This window comes from Crocodylus siamensis, chromosome 7 (genome assembly GCF_052110815.1).
Source record: "Crocodylus siamensis isolate JL-2025a chromosome 7, ASM5211081v1, whole genome shotgun sequence".
Lineage (NCBI taxonomy): Eukaryota > Metazoa > Chordata > Crocodylia > Crocodylidae > Crocodylus > Crocodylus siamensis.
The window spans coordinates 77,822,953-77,846,546 of record NC_143401.1 but is presented as its reverse complement, the minus strand read 5'-3'; the positions used below and the strand labels follow the sequence as shown (position 1 = coordinate 77,846,546).

General features: G+C 39.5%; 1 protein-coding gene across 2 annotated transcripts in view; it reads left to right on the top strand.

Moving 5' to 3' along the window:
- DOCK1 (dedicator of cytokinesis 1) overlaps nt 1–23,594 on the top strand; it is a 553,358-nt gene that overhangs the window by 273,519 nt on the left and 256,245 nt on the right. For both annotated transcript variants that reach the window (XM_090058391.1, XM_090058392.1), the window contains exon 28: nt 15,432–15,533. In XM_090058391.1, coding sequence (XP_089914517.1) covers nt 15,432–15,533 — 102 coding nt within the window. The remainder of the gene's footprint in view (nt 1–15,431; nt 15,534–23,594) is intronic.

Here is a 23,594-nt window from a genome sequence, read left to right as displayed (position 1 = left end):
GTTTGATGAACTTTTGAGTAAAATAGCCATATGGGAGATAGAATAAAGAATGGTACTAGCTAAGCTGCTGATCAGTTTGCCAGGGAGAGAAGGGAGCTGGCTCATAAAAGCTACTCTCTTAATGAACTTCCTCTTGAAATCCACTAGAAACTGATATTCCCATCTCCAGTCTTTGTTTATGCAGACTCCTAGGCTAAGTACAGACAGTCAAAAATCCCAAGGCTGAATCAATTGAGTCTTTGCAGGTTAGTCTAAGCTGTGTAAATTGAATCAATAAGCAAGTGACCAGACCTTCACTTTTGATTCTGGGAATGCTGCCACATGCCTGCTTGTGGCCCAGCCCAGAAGCTTTGGGGTGCTAAACCAGCCTCCCTGCTTGCCTGGACAGCTTGGGCCAAGGCTACCTTGCTCACTCTGTGTGTGTTTGTGTGTGTGTGGGGGGGGGGTTGGCAGAGAAGGTTCAAAGCATCCTGGAATGCTGAGAGACTGAGTTAACTTGAATTTGGAGGGGACAGAAGTTAAATAAACTGATTTAACCTAAATCAATTAAATCTGATATTGTATCCATCCAGGTCTATCTTAAACTGGTTTCGGCCATTTTGAAAGTCGTTTATGGGCATTGAATGTCTTGTGTTACAAATTTGAACCAGTTTCCAATCACATATACCATTTATGTGTAACTTCTATCTCTAGCCCTTGAGATACAAATCTTCAATGTTATTAGTCTCGAGAGTACATGGTTTTGTATAAATACTATTTACGTACTAATATACTATGAAATATTATAAAATATTAAACCAAATTATACAAGTCAGAATAGAGAAACAGAATACTTTTGCCTCTGCAGTTTGTTTGTTACTAGATTTGTTCTCTTACAGCAGTTCCCAATCTGTGATATGTGTACCACCAGTGGTACATGGACAACCTGTCAGTGGTACACATTAACAAATTTATTATAATTACCTTATATAACAAAAATTTGCTGGTGTGACCAGAACTGCACAAAACAGTCAAGATTTATGTAATGGCATCATGGGGAGGTTGTACACATGACAAAATTGCTCTTTAAAGTGGTTTAATTGTCCTTCTGCACTGTTTTAGTAGCATCGCTGTTTACATCTTTGGCAGCGTATTTCACTTTAATTTTGTGACGAGGTTCGCTTTTGATAGTGTATTTCACTTTAAATGACCTTGTTATGTAGCAAGGTAAAACCCATCCAAGGTATTTTAGTTTGATATGTAATAAAGTGTAACGGTGCATGAGGCGCTGAAAGCCCAAATGTACTCGGGAAAACTCAGGCTTGGTGGGCTTCCAGCACCTTGCGCACTGTCTCCATCACTTTCTCCCACTGCCAGTACACCCAGCCACCCTCCTGCTGCCTTGCAGGGGCAAGCCGAGGGTGGTCCCAGGTTGTGGGAAGGCAGCAGGGATGTTACACTTGGTGCTGGAGCCTACCTGCCTCTCCCATTGCCAGGGAGCAAGTTGCTGGTGGGCCAAGTGACCCCTGAGCTGTGGGGGACCCTGGATCTTCCCTCCACCCCCTCAGGTGGTCTCAGGGGGCACCACCACCATGGAGGGAAGCAGCTCAGGGGCTGTGTGACCTGGCAGCAGCTCATGCAGGCAGACTCCACTGAGGAGAAGGAAAAAAAAGCAAGGAGCCTGATCTTTTTCTTTTGTTTTTCTCCCAGAGCTTGCCTGCCTGGCTGAGCTGCACAGGATCCAGTGCTTCCCTCTGCGGTGGTGGGTGCCCCCTGGGACTACCTGGGTGGTCTGCTAGCAGGCGGGTGCTGCCTGGGTGGCACTGTTGCCATGGAGGGAAGGACCAGGGTCCCCTGCAGCTCAAAGACCACTTGACCCACCAGCAGTTTGCCCCCCCCATGGGAGACATGGGTAGGCTTGGGTGGGGTGGGAAGGATCAAGCCCCTCACTTTTTTTTCCCCTCCCCATAGGAGCTTGCCTATGGGAGTTGCGGGGGGGAGGTTGGGTTAGCTGACGGGGGCTGTGACTTCACATGACACACCATTCTGCTAGGAAAATTGTGATAAAGAGCTGTTACATAAATAATGAGAAATAAACATTTATTTGAAACATTAAATGAACTGTCTTGTTTTATGAGAGAGCACTATCCATTATATTTTGTAGACACCACTTAGGTTAATGGAAGTGCCATCTGTAAAAAAAAATAAATGCAAACAAAAAAAAAAAGTTTTCATGTCAGAATTCATTACTTTCTTGTCATGTGTTTTGTACCACAGAACAGCATAATGTAGTGTTGTAGCATCATTGATGTTAAATGGTATGACAGTAGAATATGGCAACCCGTATTTGTATTTTATATATTACAAATAATATACATAATTTTCAAATATATTTTGGAGGCCTAGGACTTACTAATAACATGATTAACTTGTGTAAATAATTTTACCATAATCAATATCTGTAATAACTGAAAACATTTTTCAGTGTCAGAAGTATAACTCTCATTATTGTTTTCTTCTTCCCATATTTAAAAATATCATTTTGATAGCACTAACATCCCCAGAGGATGTTGCTTGTAAAAATTATACATCTTTTGCAAATAACTAACACTCTATATAAATTGTAGTCTGTAAAATGGTCTTTTGTTTATACTTTCCTGTTTTTGGTAGTGTAGTCAAAGCTGTAGTAGGTTTAATTTTTGTCATAACGTCTATATTCTAGGATTTGTGTGACTTGACCTAAATGGTTCAGTGCTCACTTTGAAGGGAGTATTTTTAATTATTATTTTCAACATTCGTATAAACAATCCACGGAGTCTATTTATTCTAATTTTGGAAGCAAAAATAATGTTGTTAATTGGAATATTTCAGGTACTTGAAGTGTTTGCTTTTCTCTGAACTAGCATTAGAAGTATATAGCATTAGAAATGAAGACTATGTGGTCGATATTTTAACAAGTGCCTACTGTGTATGAAAATCTTTATATACAATATAATGACAGTCTGATTTGGGGATTCAGTTATTGGACCCACTTGAAAGACAACTGTTTGTGTCAGTGACTGTGTGTGAAACTCTGATTTAGGTCCTAGTTTAAGTCTAAGTAAGGTTACTGTATTTCCAGTTCCAAAAAAGAGGATGCATCGCTCCCAGCCCACAGACCCTTGGCACTACCGGTGCTCTTGACGCATAACCCCCATAACCCTGGCCCCCTGGGCTATGCTGGTGCCTCCCTGACCTGTAGCCCCCTTGTACTGCCAGTGTTGGGCACTCCCAAGCCACAGCCCTCTGCCCCACCTGGCATCCCTCACTCCCCCGCAGCCCTGCCGATGTTGCTCAGTCCTGACCCAGAGCCCCCTACTCTCCTCAGCCCTGCTAGGAAGGGGCCCTCAGCTTCCCCAGTCCTGACCAGGCTGAAGCTCAGCAGCTTTGACTCCTGTGGGCAGTGGCAGAGTGAGTCCATGGACTAGATGGAGGAGGAGGGGATGTCTGTGGCACCGCCACCCTGGGCTGGGGTTCCCTCGCCACACCAGTCAGCCTGCCCCCATGCCCCGGACAGTGTCTCCTGGCCCCATCCCACCCCAGAGAGCACAGGCACCAGCCCTGGTGCTGCCAGCCCAGCCAAGCAGCTTCCTGCTGCCCGCAAAGGGCCCCCCATCCCCTTTCCCTGCTCAAGAGGCAGGTGCCTCTCCCCTGCCCCCCCCCACTCTGCTGCAGCCCCAGTGCCAAACCGCTTCCCCCAGTAGCAGCAGACACCCACCCCCCCACACCCATCCCCTCTACACACCCCTGCCACACACACTTTCAAAGCTCTGGTCCTCCAACCCCCATCTCCCATAGACTTACCTGCATCCAGCTGCCAGGGCTGCTCCCACCACCCTGCCTAGCTACATGTCAGTCACATGCTTGTGTGTGTACACATGCACGTGGCACCCCCTGACTCCAGTTGCCACCCCCTGCCCCCCCCCCCCCCCATCAGTGGAACAGAGCAAGATCCTGGCCATTTGTTCAGCTTTCAGAGAACTGCCCAGATGGAGATTGGTGGACCGCAAAAGAGGGCATATCTGGGAAAACCCGCACGTATGGTAACCCTAACTCTAAGATGTCAGATTCAGGAGATTCTAAAGCAGGGGTCAGTAAGGTTTTTGGGAAGAGTCCCAAAAATACCCAGAGCCTTGTAAGATGTTGACATACCGGGGCAGATAGCAGGGAGCCGTGAAGGGCCTGATCCTTGTTGTGGTAGCACAGCCTTGGCCCCTGCCACAAGGTACATGTGTCGAGCAAAACACCTTCACATGCCACACTCTGGCACCCATGCTGGGGGTTGCCTACCCCTGTTCTAAAGGATCAGTTGCATGGAAAGTTGCTGATGATGTATCTTTTTGTGTGAGAATATACGTATTAAGTTGTGTTGTTCTAGCTAGCCACCTGCTTGACACTTATAGTTTACAAACCTGCATAGTTTACAAAAGGTAACAATGTGGGGGATCCTCTAGGAAGCCAAACTGTATGCACGTGGTCTGAATGCATGGCATACCTATAACTCTTTTGTAAATAGTTCTTGATATAGAGCAAATATAGTGTTGATGCACTGAGTCTTTTCATGTTATTAACCAGCACGTGTTACATGAAACATGGTAGGAATACCTAGTCCAGTGAGACCCAGTGAAAGGAAGAGTTCGTGTTTAATGGGGAGAAGAGATGGAGGGTTAAGGCATGGACATGAAGCAGCATCTGGACACAGAATAAATAGAAACTATAGAAAAAAAAGAATAAAGGGTGCTAGGAAAGTATCATCTTATGTCCTCAGGTATCCCAGAAAGAAAAAAACAGCAATGTGTGTAGTAACTGAGGGCTTAGAAAACTTTATCTAAACTGTGACTGGTAGATCAAATGACTTGTACTACACGCACCATAGAAAAGGCTGGTTTTTGCTTGTGTTAAGGACTCTGATTACACTTGTCTTCCAAATTATTCAGTACTAAACCTGGATGGATTTTTACAAATGAAAAGTTTTTGTTGAAATACTGTCTTTCAAAATGAAATTTTCCTTTTGTGAAAATGTGTTGACTTAAAAATGTTCCACTTCATTTTTTCTAAGTGTTATTTTTGTATAATTGTTTCCTAGTTTTTCCATTCAGCACTTTTGAAAATTTGACTCCTTATTTAGGTATGCAAATATGAATTTAGAAGCTTTCATTTAGGCACCAATTTAAAGGACAAAAAGTCCTTTATTGTAAGTAGCAATAATGTTTCCTCTATAATACGCCCTAAGTCACTACTGGTGCTCAGTTTTGTAATAAAATTTTCGATGAGTACTATTCACAATTCATAAGAGCCAAATCATTCAACTCTGCTACCACTCATCCGACAAACAAAAAAACAAATTAATGGTCTTAAGAAGGATTAGGAGAAAGAATCCTTTTCACTCTTCTAGTAACTGAGCGTGGAGCAGGTGTGCATCTATTTTGCTTCCAGTACTGGCTGCAGTAGCAGCTGGAGACTACGTACGAACTTTTCAACAAAGGCAGTTCAGACTTCTAGATTTGAATAGCAGTAATGCTATCCGAATGATAGTTGTTATACTTCATGACATGCAGTAAAGTTACAAATTTTAGCAGATTACCTGTTTTTAATAAAATGATCTATTGAAGTGTTTTAAGTATTTTACCAAATATAAATTATTTTCACGCAACTTCCTTTCAGCCGCTGAACGTATGCAGAAAATGGACATTATTCTTACGTTAGAGACCCTATAGTACTGCAAAGAGCCCTCTGTCATGACTTGGATAAGCCTGATATACTTGGTGTAGGTGGAGTGATTTCATCCTTTGGATAGCATTTCAGAGTGATCTGGCTTTTAACAGTGGACAGCTCCAAAGAGACTGACAAGGAACGTCAGGTAGGCTCCACATGGAAGAAGACAGCCTCTTGGGAAGCGGAAAGGCTTGGGGACTCTGACCCTGAACCTCTCCTGCTGCAGCAACCATTTGATTTTTTGATGGCTGGGACACCCAGTTCCAGAGCTGGTACAGGTGGAGGGACAGCAGGAAAGATACTAAAAATAGCATTGGTTATTGTAGCAGTGTGCCATGCCTCCAACCACATGACAGTTCATCCCTTGTCTGCTTGAATGTTGTACCCTTGGCTTCAGGTAAAAATGGGAAGGAGCATGTTTAAGTGATGCTTTATTGGCAGAAAGGCACAAGCAGAAGTAGAAGAGTACTCCATAGTGAAACCCTGATTTTTTTTTCACCTTAGAAGAGGAGTTTGTAATTTGGTTTGTAAATAACTGAGCACTGTGATTTAAGCAGAATGGATCTCTGTACTCTCACAGGCTTAGGTGTCCTACCAGAGGCAGAACTAGCAAGGCTTGTGCCCTGGCAAAACCATGTCAAAGAACCCAGGGTGGGAGTGGGGGGGGCAGAGTGCCAATGACTGTGGGAGGAAAGGGTGTGCTTGGGTGCATCTTACCTGCTTTGGGGACTGAGAAAAGGGGGAAGAGGGGCTGACTGCTTTATTCTTTTTCTATAGTCAAAAAATGAATGGAAAAGCTGGTATCTTCCAGTGGGTGCTTTGGGTTTGAAAAGGTTGGGAACCGTTGTCATATACTTGGTATAGATGGCTAATATAGTGTACCCTCATAGTTATGTCTGCAGCACTTGGGAGCATTAGCACTGTTATAATTCATAATTTATATTTTTGTTAACAACAATATAATGTTGCTAACTTTATTTTGGAGAAGGAAATGAAAACAGTTTATTGGCTCTCTCTTTTATTCAAGAGGCAGGTTTTGGCCCTGAGAAGCAGTTGCAAGCTGATAGGCTTAAATATCTTGACCTGTTTCAATTCTGTTGCCACTTCTATGAAATACTTTGTCTGCTGAAGGTGCTTTCGAATTTACTGTCAGGTTTTATATCATGGGACAGATGATTGTTTCAATGCTGTGAGTGTTATAGCTATACTGTGAAATTTATAATATATTTTAGTTTATACCTGTCCCCTTTCATATTATAATACAGATGGATGTCTTGTTATTAGAAACTTGAGGAAGTTGTGTCACAATCATTGTAAATGCTACATGGACACTGATATGACAAAATAATAATAGCTTTGATTCTAATCTACTGTGTACTGACCAGTGGAGAGCACTTGAGCTTAATGTTCTCTCAAATGCCATGAAAAACCTGTTAGCAGAAATGAGTTTTTATGCTTCTAGGGACCTGAATTACATGCATACAGAGTGATTTCTGTGCTTGTTTCTGGCAAATTTTGCAGTTTGTTCTCAACCTTTGAAACACAGCAACCTAATATAAACTTGAAGTCTAATCTAGCCTGCTGTTATTTTTTTTATCATGAGTTGAGAATAGAATAATATATTTATTATTTTGTATATTATGTATTGCGCATATGCATGCATACACACCAATTAAATTGACCAAAATATTTTGTATTAACAAAAAAAGCATTAGCTGTTCTGTAAAATGGCATTTTCTTAGTGTTTGTTTTAGAACTTACTTTGGATAAGTGATTGTTGAGTAATAATAACTTTGGATGCTTTTCTGCCAAGCTACTGATTCTCAACCAGGGTGTTGTGAAATCTGTTCAAAGATCTGACTGTATGCTGTGCAATATTATAACCATTAGGTGTGCAAGAAATCTATAAAAGATTCACAAAATAAAAACTCAGAAGCCAGGTACAGACATTACACTTTTACCGGTATAAGTGATCAGAAACTGATCTGTACCCGTAATGGAACAGAGGTCCAGCACACAACACTGATCTACATGTGTAACAGAACAGAAGTTTGGCACACACGGCACACACAGACTGGTTTAAAAATGAAGGATTCCTGTCTAAAATATGCCCCCCGCCTTTCCCCTCCCTCCCACCAAAGGGTAAATGTGTGTTCTGTTCGCTATCAATCTAAACTGTGCCACTTATGGAAAAACTGCATAACTTAGATCACTTTTGCCTTGGGCTTTGTGAATGTCTGTACTTAGCCATAGATTTCAGATAGGAATCCATAGTGTCAACATTCTGACCTGTTGTGGTCTTTCTGAGCTCTTTGCAACAGAAACATTGATTTATTTTTTCGTGGTCAAAAAACGAGTGAAAACTAGGAGCTGACATTTTCTGAGGGGTGCCTTGAGTTTAATGAGGGGGTTCCTCAAGTCTAACAAGGTTGAGAACTTGTGTGCCAATCAAAAGGAGGCATCCTAAGACCAAGCAATAGAAGAAGGAAGATGGAAATTTCATTCTCCTGTAAAGTAATCCACAGAAATGATACAAATGGCCTGTCACCTGCTTTATACAATATTGCTTGTCACTTTTCACCTTACATTATTTTATGTGAGCAGCATTGTTTCCAGCGTTACCTTACAAGAGACAACTTATCTTTTAAATCAGGTTCATGCATTGAACAAGATTTTTGAAAGTAGCTTGTGATTCAAAACAAGGCTTTAAAAAGGAGGGTGGATCTTAACACTGAGTGTAAATACAGGTCCCTTTGAGTGTGTGAACTAGGATACTGAAAAATTGAGGGACAGTTTCACTTGACATTTAATTTTACTAAAATGTATATGTATATAGGGAGAAATTGGATGCATCTTCACAAGACATTGACTATAGTAGCCTGAGATTACTGTGTAGTACCATCACATAGCAGAAACTGTGATGCGATGCTACTGCACAGTTGTTTCAGGCTACTGTTCAGTCAGCATCATTAAGAAGCTGTTTGTCAGTGCTTACTTATACAAGTATTAAATGTCTGTGCAGTAATTACTGTGCAGTCAGCGTCTTATATAGATGAGAGTATCTCATTTAGCAAACAGAAAAACATTATGTATTTTGATCGTTAACATCCACTTCACATTTGTTTTGGTGAATAAAGGCATTAAAATGAGTTAATATAATAGAAACAGCATTATAATTAAAATGTAATGGAATATCAATTCTAATTTCTTATTTTAGGTTACTTGTAATTTTTGGCTTCATATTGATTTTAATTCATCGGTAAAATTTTGAGAGTTTGAGGAAAGTCTTAATAGAAAAATAATGTGGTTTTAAATAAGATCTCTCATGATGAAGTACATGATGATGATACTACTACTACTAAGGGAATATTCCTCCATTCTGGGTTTTTTTCCTGTTGCTTGTGATAAGCTTTTCATGGTAGATAAATGCTTTATTATAGCTTAATACTTTTTCTTGAAACTGCTAGAGACTAGTTAAAGCAGAAGACTTGGTACCAAAGAGAAAAATGGGATAATTTTACCAAAAATGGTAGATTAACTTTGTGCAAGAGACCCGCTTAAAGCAAAATGCACATCTTGTATTTGTTTATTATGAATATATTTTTCCATATACCTCTATAGAAAGAGAACCTTTGGCTTATTGCTCGGGGAAAATATTTTTTATCCTGGAGTTTTAAGAGATGTTGGTATGGGAAGGTTTTTTGATTTGTTTTTATATTAAAAGAAAAAACAAATCAAAAAACCGAAAAAATTTCCCACACCAACATTCCCTTAATAATAATAATAATAAGGGAATAATCTCTTATTCTGGTTTGAATAATTAGCTTTGAAAGGGAATTGAATGTATTTTGGCAAGTCATGGAGTCCATCTAGGCAATTTGCACCTCTTTAAAAAAAAAAAATACGAAAAGACATTATTAGAATGCAGGAATGGATTTATGTACTGGATTTGAACCATACAAAAAAAAAATCCCTCTCAGATAAGACATGTGATCTAAGTAATAATAGAATCCTTTATGAAGCAAAATCAACAATATTTTATAGGCTCATGAATGAGTGCTATTAAAACCAAAATACTCTTGTTTCTGTTAAGATATGGTTGCAAACACAGCACATAACATAATATGGTCTTGGGAATCCGAAGCTCTTTCTTTTGCTTCAGTGTACCTAGTTTGAAAGGAAATAACCTCTCTCTTTCTTTGTTTTATACTAAGGGAAATTAAGCACATTAAACTGCCTAAAATACATTAAAAAAAACCTTTTCTTACATTGTTTGGAATAGTGAGATTAGTCACTTCGTGAGTTTTTCATTTATTGTATTTATTTTCATATTTTGTAAGTGTGGAAGTGTGTGAAGGACTAGTAACATGAAATTTGATGCTATATCAGTGTATCAGTAGCTAATCATTGGAAAGGACACCAATAAGCTCCATATGTTGCACTTTGCTGTACTCATTGTATAAGTGCAGGCCTTCAATTACTCCTGCAGTATTGTATTGATTTTTTAGCAAATTAGATTTTTTCTTTGTACTGCTCCGAGTGATATGCCATATAAAATGGCAGTAGTCTCTGAATCCACCAAAACATTGAAATTAACTTAAAAGTGTAATTGCATTGTTTATTTCTAAATAGTTATTAGAGCATACTGAAACTCTTACCTGTTTTAAAAGTATTAACTTTTATAAAGTAATTTAATAAGTAATAATGTAATTTTAGATGGCATTATAATTAATGGTATAGTAGCTGCAAATGGTATCTTAATAAATGTAAAGAAAAACAGAAGAGGAAATATATATATTACAGTGTGTTCAATAGTAAAGTATTATACAGGGATGAATCTTTTTAAACAGAGTCAAGTACAGTTAAAACACAAAGATTCTCTAAGTTCTGAAATATAAAAAGTTATTGAAGAGGTAGAGCTACATATAGTGCGTTGGGTAGAACTTTTATATACCCTATTTCCCCAAATCCAAAACTACTTCAAATTTAAGACAACTCCTCCCAATAATTAGATTCTGTGCATGGAAAATTATAAGTTTGTTACAAGTTTCCAAGGGTGGACTCCAATTATTGGGCAGGTGTGGCAGGACGGTCCCTAGGGGTGCCATGACCTCCCCTAGTGCCCTTGCCTACCATGCCAACCTGGGCTTTGAATGCACCCTCTATCTCGCCCGCCATGTCTTTGATCTTAGTATTGTCAGTGGAGGCTGCCTTCCTACCCTTCTTGGCACGGGGCTGATCTTACTATGCCGGGATTTTCTCCGAGTCCCGGTGCTGGTCCTCTCCCGGGGCCAACTCAATACGCGTGTCCCCTCCTGAGGCGGCTCTCTGATTGTGCCCCTTCTCGCCCAGCTTGGACTTCTCTATGGGCCTACGCCCCACTCAGGGCCTCTTGTGCTCTGCTGCCCACGCTCGGGCCTACGCCCCACTCAGGGCCTCTTGTGCTCCGCTGCCCGCGCTCGGGCCTACGCCCCACTGGGGCTTTTCCCAATTGGGGCCTGTCCCGGTAACACCCACGCTGGGCTGGGGTCGGGATCCCCCACTGCTTAGACCCACCTTCCTGGGCCCATACCCTACTGGGCTTCCACCTCTACTAGACTCTTCCTAAAGTCACCCCAATGGGCTGGGGTCGGGACAACCCCACAACGCAGCACCCTCTGTGGTGCCAGGAGCTCCCCCTCCTTACTGGGGAGCTCCTGCTGAGGCCTCCTCCACCCCTACAGCCTCGCCCGGTCCTCCGGTGTAATAATCACAACTCCGCAAAACTATGCTGGCTCTCTCACATACCTCTGTCAGGGTTCTCTCCACCCCCTGCATCATTGCAGCAGGTCAGAGTGGTCAGGCTGCAACCACTGACTCGGGCTGCCCCTGCCCCTGCCCCTGCCCCTGCCCCTGCCCCTGCCCCTGCCCCTGCCCCTGCCCCTGCCCCTGCCCCTGCCCCTGCCCGAGGGGAACTGTGTCTGGGCCTCAGCCTTCACTTCCTTATGAAGGCCAAGCCCCGCCCCCTGTCAGTCAGCTGATCTAATCAGCTCCCATAACGACTGACACCTGCTGCCTTAATAAATGGCAGCTAAGCCATTTTCTATCTTCAGTAGCAGGCACCCTAGTGCCCTGCTACAGCAGGTCATCTTAAATTCATCCCCCCCACCACTGTGGTGAGGAAAGCAGCAGCAGTAAGGTAGGTGGCCAACTCCCTTGCCTCATTCTGTTTCCTCTGAGAACAAACTCTGTCAAAATCACAAACCACCAGAAAATAATAAAGATGAATATTGTCCTTCATTGATTTCTCATTGAGGAGAAAGCAGAATTACTGAAATGCATGTTGGCCGTATCGTACAGTACCTCGAATATCATTTAGATTATTTGGTTACCACATTCATTCAGCTTTTTTGTAGCTGAGTTTTTAAGGATGAACATGATTGTGGGTGAGTCAAGTGCTCTGTATTCCTGTGTTGATGGGAACGTATCGCCATTTGACATTTTCAGTTATTACAGGGCATCTTAACTCCTTTTTTCTCATTTTAGATTCCTACATTAATTTCTTCCAGTTCAAATGTACTTTTTAAAACATGTTATTTTGTTCCACGGACTTAACAACTGTAAGTCTGTCCACATACTATTAGGGTGAAGCTATACATTCACTTAGATCATACTAAAGGCACTTAAAATGTGAGCATCTGCACATTAAATTGTGTTAACTCATGCTAAGTTCCCACTGAGTATCTCAAAGTTATGTCATTTCAAGGGAAGGATAACTCTGGGCCATGCTACCTAGTTCATGTTAGGATAACTTCAGTCTGCTCCACGGGGATAAAACAAACAATTTGCAGTCCTCCAGCATCCCAGAATGCACTATTTCAGGGCTTGAGCTGAGGTGTCCTGGCTCCTAAGCACACCCTTGCTCACCAGCCCCCTAATGGCAAGTCAGAATTGTGCAGACAAACAGTATTAACTTCTGTTGTGAGGCTACTCACAGACCAATCTGACTTTAACACTGCTTAACATTGCATAAATGTAGTATGCTCTAAGTGTAACATGAAACTTCAACCTTAGGGATATATGAACATTTTGATGTGTCATAGCTAACTTTGGTATGTTTTTTGATTATATTTTCTTCTTTAATTTGTATTATGCTAAGTGTGCTTATAATGTACTTGTTTTCATGAATTTATTTTCTTTTGTCTGACAAACATTGCATTTTTAAAATAAACTTCCATATTTTATATGGATATATAACATTTAACTATAAGACATTAACCTTTCATGTGTCCTTTCTAACTCTTAGTGTGCTAATTAATAAGATATTTTTATGTAATTATCTTTCTCTCCAATGACTCATCTTCTTTCCGTGCTTATCAGCAATAGTCATAGCAATTCCCACAGACAAACACTGTTCTGTTGCAAAGAGAGGATTATGATCTTTTGGCAAGAGTTAGAGGGATTGGAATATGAAGGAGAGGGTTTATGTTGACAAACACTAATCTTCAATAATTAGTCATTTTAAGAGGAAAGGGTGCTACAAATATAAGTGAAAGATAAATTCATTTAAGCGTAACTTCATTCCTAAATGTTGATCTGTCTGAGAACTGCATGTTTAAATGCAAAGGGTTTTACCATTTCCCATATTAGTCTTCCATTCAGATGCAAGGTTAGCATAATCTATTCCCTCGGTACAAAATTCATCTCTCATTTGTTGTCATTCTTCTTAATGATTTAAATTACTGAACAAATAGATTGAGACTAGCATAAATATGTGATCAAAGCTATTAAACAGGTGAAGGAAATGCTCCATGTTAGAAAGAAACAAAGGTAAGATGTGTACTGATAGATTCATTTGTAAAGGCCATGATGAAGTGAAGTATTGAGATACATGTTTAACTTTATTTACTTGAGTGCATGTAAGACTGTACAATTGCATCTGAAGGACTAATTCCAAAAGAATGGATTTAAAAAAAAATTAGTTACGTAGTGGTTCAGTTTGTGAAGCTGCATCGAGGGGAAAAAAACGTGCTTTTATTCTTCAGCTTTCCTGGATTTGTAAGAACTGTGTACAAGGGTCTGGTGGGAAAGATAGACAGTGTTATCTTCAGTCTGGCTTCCATGCCTCAAATAAAACCATGTTTATTCTCAGATGGGATCAGCATAAGATACAGGTTGATTATGTACTGGAGATGATCTCAAGTTGTTACACCCTTCCTCAATGTCTTTTTTTTAACATACGTATTATCTTATCTCTTCTTTGATAATCGATATTTTTACATTTCTGTTTCTCCATGAAAGTCCATCTTTATGTAAATTTTCTTTTAGATCGTTTTATGTTTGTATATCAATCCTTGGCTCATGTAGAAAAGAATAACTATAAAGGGCCTTTGAAATTGCAGTATAGCTAGATCAGCTGGTCTTTCTCTTTGCATATTTATATGTTTTACACATATCATAATTCTAGACAAATATGTTTGTTTGTATAGCACAGAAAAGGCAGTAAGAATGTAGACATTCCTTCCCCAAAGCCAAACTCAGCCAAGTAGACAAGATCCGCTTACAAGAGGAAGGATATGCAGAAAGCCTATGCAAGGATCTTGTCCAGTTGATTTACATGAGTGTGTGTGGGGTACGTACACAAGTATACAAAGCAAACCTGTTATCTAGCTTGGGACTTAATCTCAGTTTCTTGAACTTGTGTAGCAATGAAAATTTAGATGACAAGGAACAAAGGCCTGAAACACAAAAATTAAGCTATCTGGATTAAGCTTAGGAGAAAACTGATTGAAAGTACTCTCCCTTGTGTTTTTGTCTTTGTTCAACATTCAAATAGAACTGACATAAACCTTTCCATCAAATACAGATACTGGAACTATCTATGAAAGTTTAAATTAAAATACTGTGTAAGGGGATAGAGAAATCAAGTAATTGTTTCCTTTGATTTCCTAGAATAAACAGAAAAGACTGATTTGTTGCTTCATTAAAAATCTATCAAAAAATTTATGCTCTATTTTACCATTAACATATTTTTATCTCCTACTACACTTTTAGCAGGCAGTAATAAACTAACTCCTAGGAGTACTTCAGTATTGAGCTTGAAAAATGCCATCTTTTCCCTTCATTCTAGGTTTAAAGCTCTCTGTTTTGCCTAATCAATTTAGTGGTATTGTTTCTTGTTTGCTTTTTTATTCAATATTGTAGTACATAAACCTTCCTGTTTTTGTTTGGTTAAAGTACAACACTTTTGTGTTTTCTAAATGACTCGTGACATTCATACAGTATATTTTGTAATAATTTTTAAAGAGTTTTCATCAAACTATAGTGGCTTAACTGAATGTGGATCTCAAACTAAGTGTGATATGTCTTTGGTAACAATGCTGTGTTTTAAAAATATATTTACAATTCTTTGTGTCTGAAATAGTTTCAAAATTGCAGTGAGTTGAAGTAGCTGGTAAAATAATGAAACAAATTAATATTTTATATAGTGATATGCTTGTATCATAGGTGTTTCTGTTGTCCTATTAAAAGTATGTATGTACATGAGTTGGGGGGAATCTTGGATTTTTATTAACTACATATTATTGATAAACTATTGTTTTAATTATTTTGCTTTGAATGCTCCATTTTTGACTCACCATTATGGGACCACAATGATGATAATGTTTTGGTAGTAGGTATCACACCCATCTATTTTTTTTGTTTTGTTTTGTTAATAGGGAAATTTTGTTGCATGCATGACTGCCATTTTAAGGCAAATGGAAGACTACCACTATGCTCATTTAATCAAGACTTTTGGAAAGATGAGGTCAGATGTTGTGGTAAGTTTAATTTTGGCATGCTTATCTTCTATAATATTTGTCTTCGTTTCTGTTAGTATTTGGTAAATGAAATCACAGAGCTGAAAAAGAGTGATTGTGCCGGTAATATGACTTGATATAAAATGACAAATGAAGCATTCTAATTTTTATACCTTATGAATACAAAAAAGTGAAAGCAAGTTTATTATACCAGATGATAAGGAACCTTCCTATATAGGGTGACCATACATCCTGATTTGGCCAGGACAGCCCAGATTCCATAGGCTGGTCCTGGCTAGTTGGTCAAAAGTTCCAGGCCAGAGTCTGGCTGGGGGGTGGAGTGGCAGGGTGCACCAGGAAGGCAGGCAGTGCTGACACTGTACGGGAGCAAAGAATGTAAGGACTTCAGATAAGGCATCTGATGGTGACCATAAGTCAACTCTCCTTGCTCCTGCACAGCGGCAGCAGTGCTTGTCCGCCCACCTGCCTTGTGCACCATACCACCCTGCCTTCCTGATGAACTCCGACCCGTGGTTTTGACCAAGTGGTTAGGACCAGCTTACGGAATCTGGAACTGTCCTGGCCAAACTGGGATGTATGGTCACCCCAGAACTTGTCAGTATCCCTTTTCCCATCTATACAGTTGGTCCAATAAAAGATACTGCTCCCAAAAGTCCTTGCCTCAGGGTATGAAATAGCAGTCTTCCAATGCTAAAATCTGTAGAACAGATCTCTGAAATTGGATTTAAGGTAAGAAAAAGGAAGTTTCAAGAGCATACTACCAATTTTTTTAATAGTTTATTTTAATAAGGGTTGCTTTCTGGTTGTGTGACTACTTTTATATTTTTCTTATTTCTTAAATGTCCCAACTGAATATCTCCTTTTGATTTTTTTTTTTTTAAACTACCCTTTATTTGTGGATCTATTTTCAAGATGTATACAAGACATTTTAAACTTATAGATTAATTATATAAATTACAAATTACCAATAATGATTTAAAATCATATTTTTCTTTAATAGTTGGAATTCAGGCTAGGATACAACTTAATTAGAGCATAATAGGAGGGAGTTCTATAGCTAAGGAGATAAGTCTCTAATGACCTAGAACTATGATTGCCATATGGCAAGTGCATGTTGCAAGTAGCAACCAAACTTGTTGGCTGGGATCCATCAATTAGCAAATGACCTGAAGTCTGATCATCTGTGTTATATTACAGATTCTGTTACCTAGGGACTCTAGGTTTCTGTGTCAGAGCATTTCAAACAGTTTTCTGATATGCTCTAATCTTGAGCACAGCCTCTATTTACTGGAGAGTTTTAGATACAAAAAAGAAAGAGAAATAGGTTTCTTTATTTGTGTAATTTCAGTGTTGTATAATTTAAAATGCTTGCCTGTGGTTTTATTGTAGCCAGGTGGGAACAAGGGTAGTGCTTTTTTGGTATAACAATGAATTCATCTTTTTTGCAATAGAAGTAATTTTGATGTATTATAATTATTCAGGTTTTCTTTTTCTTTTCTTTTTTCTTGTTTTGAAAAAATAGAAAAGGAAAAAACATAAAGAGCTACTATATGTTATTCACTAATTACTTGCCCATTTTACTTAGGATAATAGTAAGGATTAATTTATGACCTATCCATATGCATGGGAAAGATCTACAAAGCAATTTGTGATTAGTCACATGATTTTTGATGTTGTTCCATATAGAGAGCATGGGAAGAGTTGAGAAATGTTGATGACAGGAATGTCCAAAGCTGCCTGTATTTTTCAAAGGCTTAGTTGGCTAATTCTTAGTTGTGGGGAGAAGCCTTTCTCCATTCAGGATTAACAGCTCTGAACCCTTTACTGCAGCTAGTTTCTTTCAAAAGCAGAGCCAATACCAAATGTTATGTCTTGCAGAAAGAAAAAGAATGAAATGGTTGCCCTTGTTTAGTTTGTACTTACTGTTGGCTAATTGTGGGAACAGTTACTATGTGTGTTGTTTTGCATTAATTCCCACACCCTTATTTAAGCCAAGATTTACTAATAGCACAAGGAACACTTTTCAGTCTCGGGACACCCTAGTTTGGGTGTTGGGAAGGTATATTATTAATTATAATAGATCATTTTCTTTCTTTAATGATAGATCCTGATCTTCAAATGAAAGAGGGTCATACCATGTTTTAGATAATAATATTTAGGTCAATGAAGGTAACAGAGGTAGTTTTAGTACAGGGGTTGGCAACATATGACCTATGGACTGGATCTGGCCTGTGGAGCCACTGAATCTGCCTGGCAGAGCTGGAAGGCATTGCCTCTGCCTATGTCTGTGCTGGGGCTGGGTATTGAGGAGCTTCCCTAGGACCCAGCAGTGGGAAACTGCACCAGCATCACACAGCTTCCAGGCAATGGGGAACTGAGCCAGGGCTTGGGCAGCTTCCAGCTGCACGCAGGAAGCAGAGGGTAGAGAGGGGAGCAGGAAGAGTCAGTGTGGTACAGATGCAGCTTTCAGCTGTCCAGCCCTGGCATAACTCTCCTCTGGCTGGAAGCTGAGCTGACACCCCAGCTGGCAAGTGAGCAGCTGGGACAAGTAGTGCCAGCGCAGCTCCCAGGCCCTCACATGGGTACAGGCAAACCCCTTCACTCATGACTGGCCACCAAAACTATCTAGCTCGCACCAGACTGAAGCTGGATTGTTCCAGCCCATAGCTTGAAACGGTTTCTGGCCCTTCTTCCAGCATATAAAAATTGCTTAAACTAAATAGAGATCCAGTTTTAAGATGATTAAAAAAACTTGATATTTTTAAAGAATGTGTACCAATCTGTTTCTTCTTCCACTGGATTTTGCATGGTTAAATTGAAAAGCATTTTCTCTTATAATATGTCAATTAAACATACTCTACAGATATACTTATGGATAAAATAAGACTTTGATTATTCTGATGCAATATTAAATGCTTATTCAAAATGGAAAGAAATAATTTCCCCAACGGTCCTTCTTCTCTCAGTGGGAAATCAATTTAGTGAACTAGGTTGATCTCCTTTTGAAAAAAGAGGTCATTTATGGTTTTTGAAATGTTAAATAATCAAGCTATAGTCAGGAGTTTGAAGAATTTGTGATCTATATACTATGCTGCCCTATCACATAATAACAGTCCCCTTCTTTTTCAATTTCTGCTGTGTCTTGACCTCATATTATGCCGATTGAATGTGGTCTTGGATTTAATAGCAGAAATTCTTCTGTAGTCTAGTCTAAAACTCTTATCTTAGATCAGCTCTGTATTATGGGCTTGCATTATAATAGACCATTTTTTCACTTTTACAGCTTCTTTGAATTGCTTATAAACTAGTAGATGTTCTAGTACAAATTTTGCTGTCATCAGTTTTGAGACATACTTTTTGTCTTGAATTAAAATGTTGCCTCTTTTGAATTACTTTAACATTGCTCTTGATTTGTAAAAGATAATTTATGCTAATAACAGTAATATATATGGTAATCTGGTAACAAATGTCTAATATGTTAACAGTAAATAATTATATGTTAAATTAACATTAAAACATAAATTATACGATTGGATGTGTAATGATAATGGATTGTAATTCCCCTGCCAAAAGGGAAACTAGTAAAATAATTGTTTAGTAACTGTAGTGAATAAACTGGTTCGTTTTTTAATATGAACAATACCTAATAGAGTTATCAGCACAAAATTACAGCATACAAATCAATAACAAAAATGCTCCTTTTCCTTTTTTTACACATCTAATCGTGCTTTATTTAAACTGTGTCGCTTTCTCTTCAGTGGAAAGCATTTATGTTGTATTTTAGTGAGAGGGGGAAAAATTTTTCATTAAAATGGTACTTGTTTGGCTGTGTTCTGGATGGACACTTGAGTACACCTTGACATCTAGCTTTGAGATTCCATTCTTTTTTTATATTTTAGTTTATTTTTAAGATGCATTATTCAGTAATTAATATTGAAATCAGGTTTCAGATTTAATACCAGTAGAATTACCTGCCAGTGCCAACAGCTTTTATTGCTTGGTTGTGTTCCTAATATGTAAGACTCCTTGTTTTGTCTTCTTCCTGTGGTTAACATAACATAAGCCTATGTCCCTGAGTGTGGACTTGCCTGAAGGCTCTTAACCCTTAACTTTAGGGGTAAAGGGAGGGCAATGTGATCATTTTATAGGGGTCCTTTGACTCACATTTGTAATTTTGGAGATGATAAAAGATTAAAAGGTGCCTTAATCACAGTATATACATTTTTACATATGAACATAATTTCTGGTAGCACAAGGCTCTAATCTATGTACAAAGGCATAAAAAGTCCTCCAATTAGAAATTAAAGCTAGATGAATTCATATACACTGTACCCTTCCTTGTTTAAAAAAAAATACACTATTTGAAGCGAAGATAATTCATAGGTGAAATAGTTTAACTCAAGCTCTGGTTTCTTCTCCATCATAAAAAGCTTTTTTACATTAAGATTGGATACATCTCTAAAAAAAATATGCTATAGCTGAACCAGAAGTTAGGGGCTCGAGGCAGAGATGCTAAACAAAATGTTACGGCCTGTATTAAGCACAAGGTCAGATTTAAATGTTCACAATGGTCCCTTCTGGCCTCAAAATCTTTTCAAACCTAGGGCAGGAGAGTCCCTTCTTGTACTTGTCTAAAGGATCTGAACTCTGCTCAGATGAAGCTTTTTCTTCTAAACGAGGGGAAGATCTTTCTCATTTACCAACATACCTTTTCCTGAGGGAGAATCATATGAGAAGAGATAATTTCTGATGTTAACACCTTTGACGACTTCCTTGTACATGATACCTTTAATTCAAGGTTGAAACCTTATACTGTTTTGGATGGTAGCAAAGTTTATGCCAAGGTGGACTGTATGGGAGTGCTACTGCATATTTCTCCCAAAGTTCTTTGTGCCCTCTGTAGATAGAAGCATTCAGCCAGTACTTGAAAGGGAGCTGGTTTTAATAGCACATCCCCCAGCTGCTCTGATCATATGAAACATGTATATTCAGATCTGGAGATTTCTTTGCAGACTGTGAACCATGTGGAAAACTGAGCTCCATATAAATGTTCCAAATTCCATTTCTACTCCCATTCCCTTCCATCTTCCTTTCTGCAAGCATCCATCTTCCCAGCTTTAGTGTGAGGAACTGGGGGAGGAAAGGAGGGTGTATTAGCTCCACACAGTCTTTTTGGTAACCTTAGCTCTGATTGTTGGTTGTTTTATCCCAGAATGGGGGTTTTGTGATTTTAGGGCATATATAGACATTCAGAAGTGCGTAGATGTTCAAACTTTTCCTCCCAGAGAAAAAATAACCACTCTGGGAGGAAAAATAACCCAGGAGCAATTGGGGTTAAATTGCTCCCAAGAGTATTTCTTCTGGGAGACTAAACATCTATACATACAGTTTCCCCTCATGCCCTAGCCAACCCCTGTGCAGCAAGCTGAGCTGGGTTGGAGCAGCCCCGGACTGGCAGGCTGACCCCCTTGGGCCCTCTGCCAGCTGGGGCTTCTCTGACCCAGCTCAACATGCTGCAGTCCTGCATGCATGTTCAAACAGCATACCTGAGAGCAATAAACTCCAGCCCAACATGTTCTGGAGTTTATTGCTCTTCATGAATGCACAAATGCTCCTAGTAAGTATCAAAGTTTCACCCAAGCCTAAATGGCCTATTAGGTTAGTCTTAACTCTTTAAGACGTAACATTTTTCTGTAGGCAGCAGCACACAAGGAAGGGATGTGGATAACATGGGGTCCAGTCACCTTTGATAAAAAGCCATTTAGCTGGTTCATTTCGTCCTGCATATTTACATATATTTTCTATGATTTTTATGATGCAGGTTTGGGGTTTGTGTTTTTTGGGGGTTTTTTTGACTATTTGAGAATATTCCCTTATGCTGGTATGGTTTGCTTTGCACTGAAAAAGTATTTGATCATCACAGACAGAAAGGATGAGGATGTTCAAGAGGATTCTTCTGGTGACATGATATGTTTGAAGAATTAGACCCCATTGAACTATACAAAGGAGTACACTAAAATTCTTTTATTTCTTAAATGAGGCTGTCTAACTGATGGCCTGCAGACCACAGACAGTCCACAAAGGTTTAATGTGCGGCCTTCAGACTCTTACCCAGCCACTGCTTCCCCCATCACTCCAGCTGCTATTGTCTCCAGGCCCTCTTCCTACACTGACTGCCACTTCCTGCCTTTACCCGAGGGGTTGGGGCAGTGCAGCACTGTGAGGAACTGAAGGCAAGTCTGGGGCTGCGCTGGAGGGGTTGGGGTGGGAATCATGTCTGTACGATGAAGTGACTAGGGGGCAAGTAGGGGGGCCATTGTGGTGGGGGAAGCACCCGGTGCAGCAATAGATGGAGGAAAGCATCTGTGCATGCCAGTGCACCTGGTGCAGCTCACACAGCATATGGCTTTCAGTAGTGTTGCCCCTGGGGCCTTAGAAGCTGGACAGCCCTGTCTTAAATTATTAAATATTTGTAAAAAATCTATAATTCTCCAGAATGGTCTTTTCAATCTGTGAATAGTTGTATTTCATCACAGTGCAGTTCAGTCTTTCACTTTGAAATAACCTTTACCTTTTAGGTGAGATCTTCATGTCATTTGTTAGTATCTTCCATCACTAATTTTCGGTCTCCTATATGCAAATTATTTCAATCAGTCCGAATTTTAGAAGGGTTATTGTGGAATCTGGAATTTGTTTTCCTTGTTTCACAATGTCCTAAACCTTTGTCATAGTAAATACACTAACAGCAAGAAAACTAAGTTGTGTTTCACTGGAAGCAAATCAGTCATCTTCTTGCATTTGCCAAATGCATTTTTTGCATTCTGTAGCTTTGAGGCTCACCACAGTGCTGGGGAAGGCAGATTCTTTTAGGCTTTTCCATACATTTGGTTTGTTATACGCTCTACGCAAAGACACTTTCATGAGACAGAACCATTGAGGTTAGAGAACAATTTGCTGGATAATTAGAGATTGTTAATAGTTTCATATTAGGTATTGCATTTTTTTAATAATTTTTACTGCATGGATGAGTAAATTAGTACTTCGGCAGCTCTCCTCTGTTTTAACCAAAGATAGTGAAGGTCATTTGCCTTACTTTGGCATGCGCATGTGTGTGTGTGTTTGTATGTACACAAAGGCAGGAGCACATGCTCATTTTACGTAGCTTTGGAAAAAGTAGCTGTCAGTGTTTAGATTTTAAGTGAGGTAGGATATCTTTTTAAAGGCAAACAAAAATTATGTGTTTGCTACTTTTTTGCTATTGGAGTTGAAATTTTAATAACACATTTTCACTTTACTCATGAGATTTTAGTGATTTAAACTTCCAATAGAAAACCCAGCACCTTGGCTATATTGTTTTGAAAAGGTCAAGCAGAGAAAGGCAAGCCAAACCAAAGGATTCACTGCCTTGACAAAGGGAAGTTGTACATGTTTTTTGGAAAAGGTGCATCACCTGGCACATGCTGCTGCCCTTCTGTGATGCTTTATGGAAACAATAAACCTTTTTTATTACATATTAAACCTGTAAAGAACACAGTCCCCTTATGAGGGGTTCCAGTGATATATTACAGCTACAGATTGCATTGTTGTAAAGTTCTTTGCACATTATTTAAAAATGCTTTGTCTGTTGTTCGCATTGTGCTTTTTTCTAATGTGTATACATATTGTATTTAAATGCATCAAGCAAACCTATTATAATACAAGGGTGTGCATTTACAGTCCACAGTTCATCTCCATCTTTCCTTTCCACCTCTTCATTATCTTGCTAATTTATAACAAGGTTTCAAAAGAGATGCTGCTGTTGCTTTCAGAGCCATGCTGTGCTCAGCTGTTTGGAGGTGGTATGTATATAGCCATTTGTTCTTTGTACCCTTGCCACAGCCAAACAGCTGACTGTAGTGTGCCCAGCAGCAGATCTTCTTAAAGCCAACTACAGGTCAGCTAAAAGAGGACAGATGGAAGAAGCAAGGTTGGAGAAGCGGGGAGAAGAGAGGGAAGTTCAAGTAGAAGGGGAAAGGGAGAAGGATGCAGTGCAGCTTCTCATTGAACTGCTTAGTTGGGGTT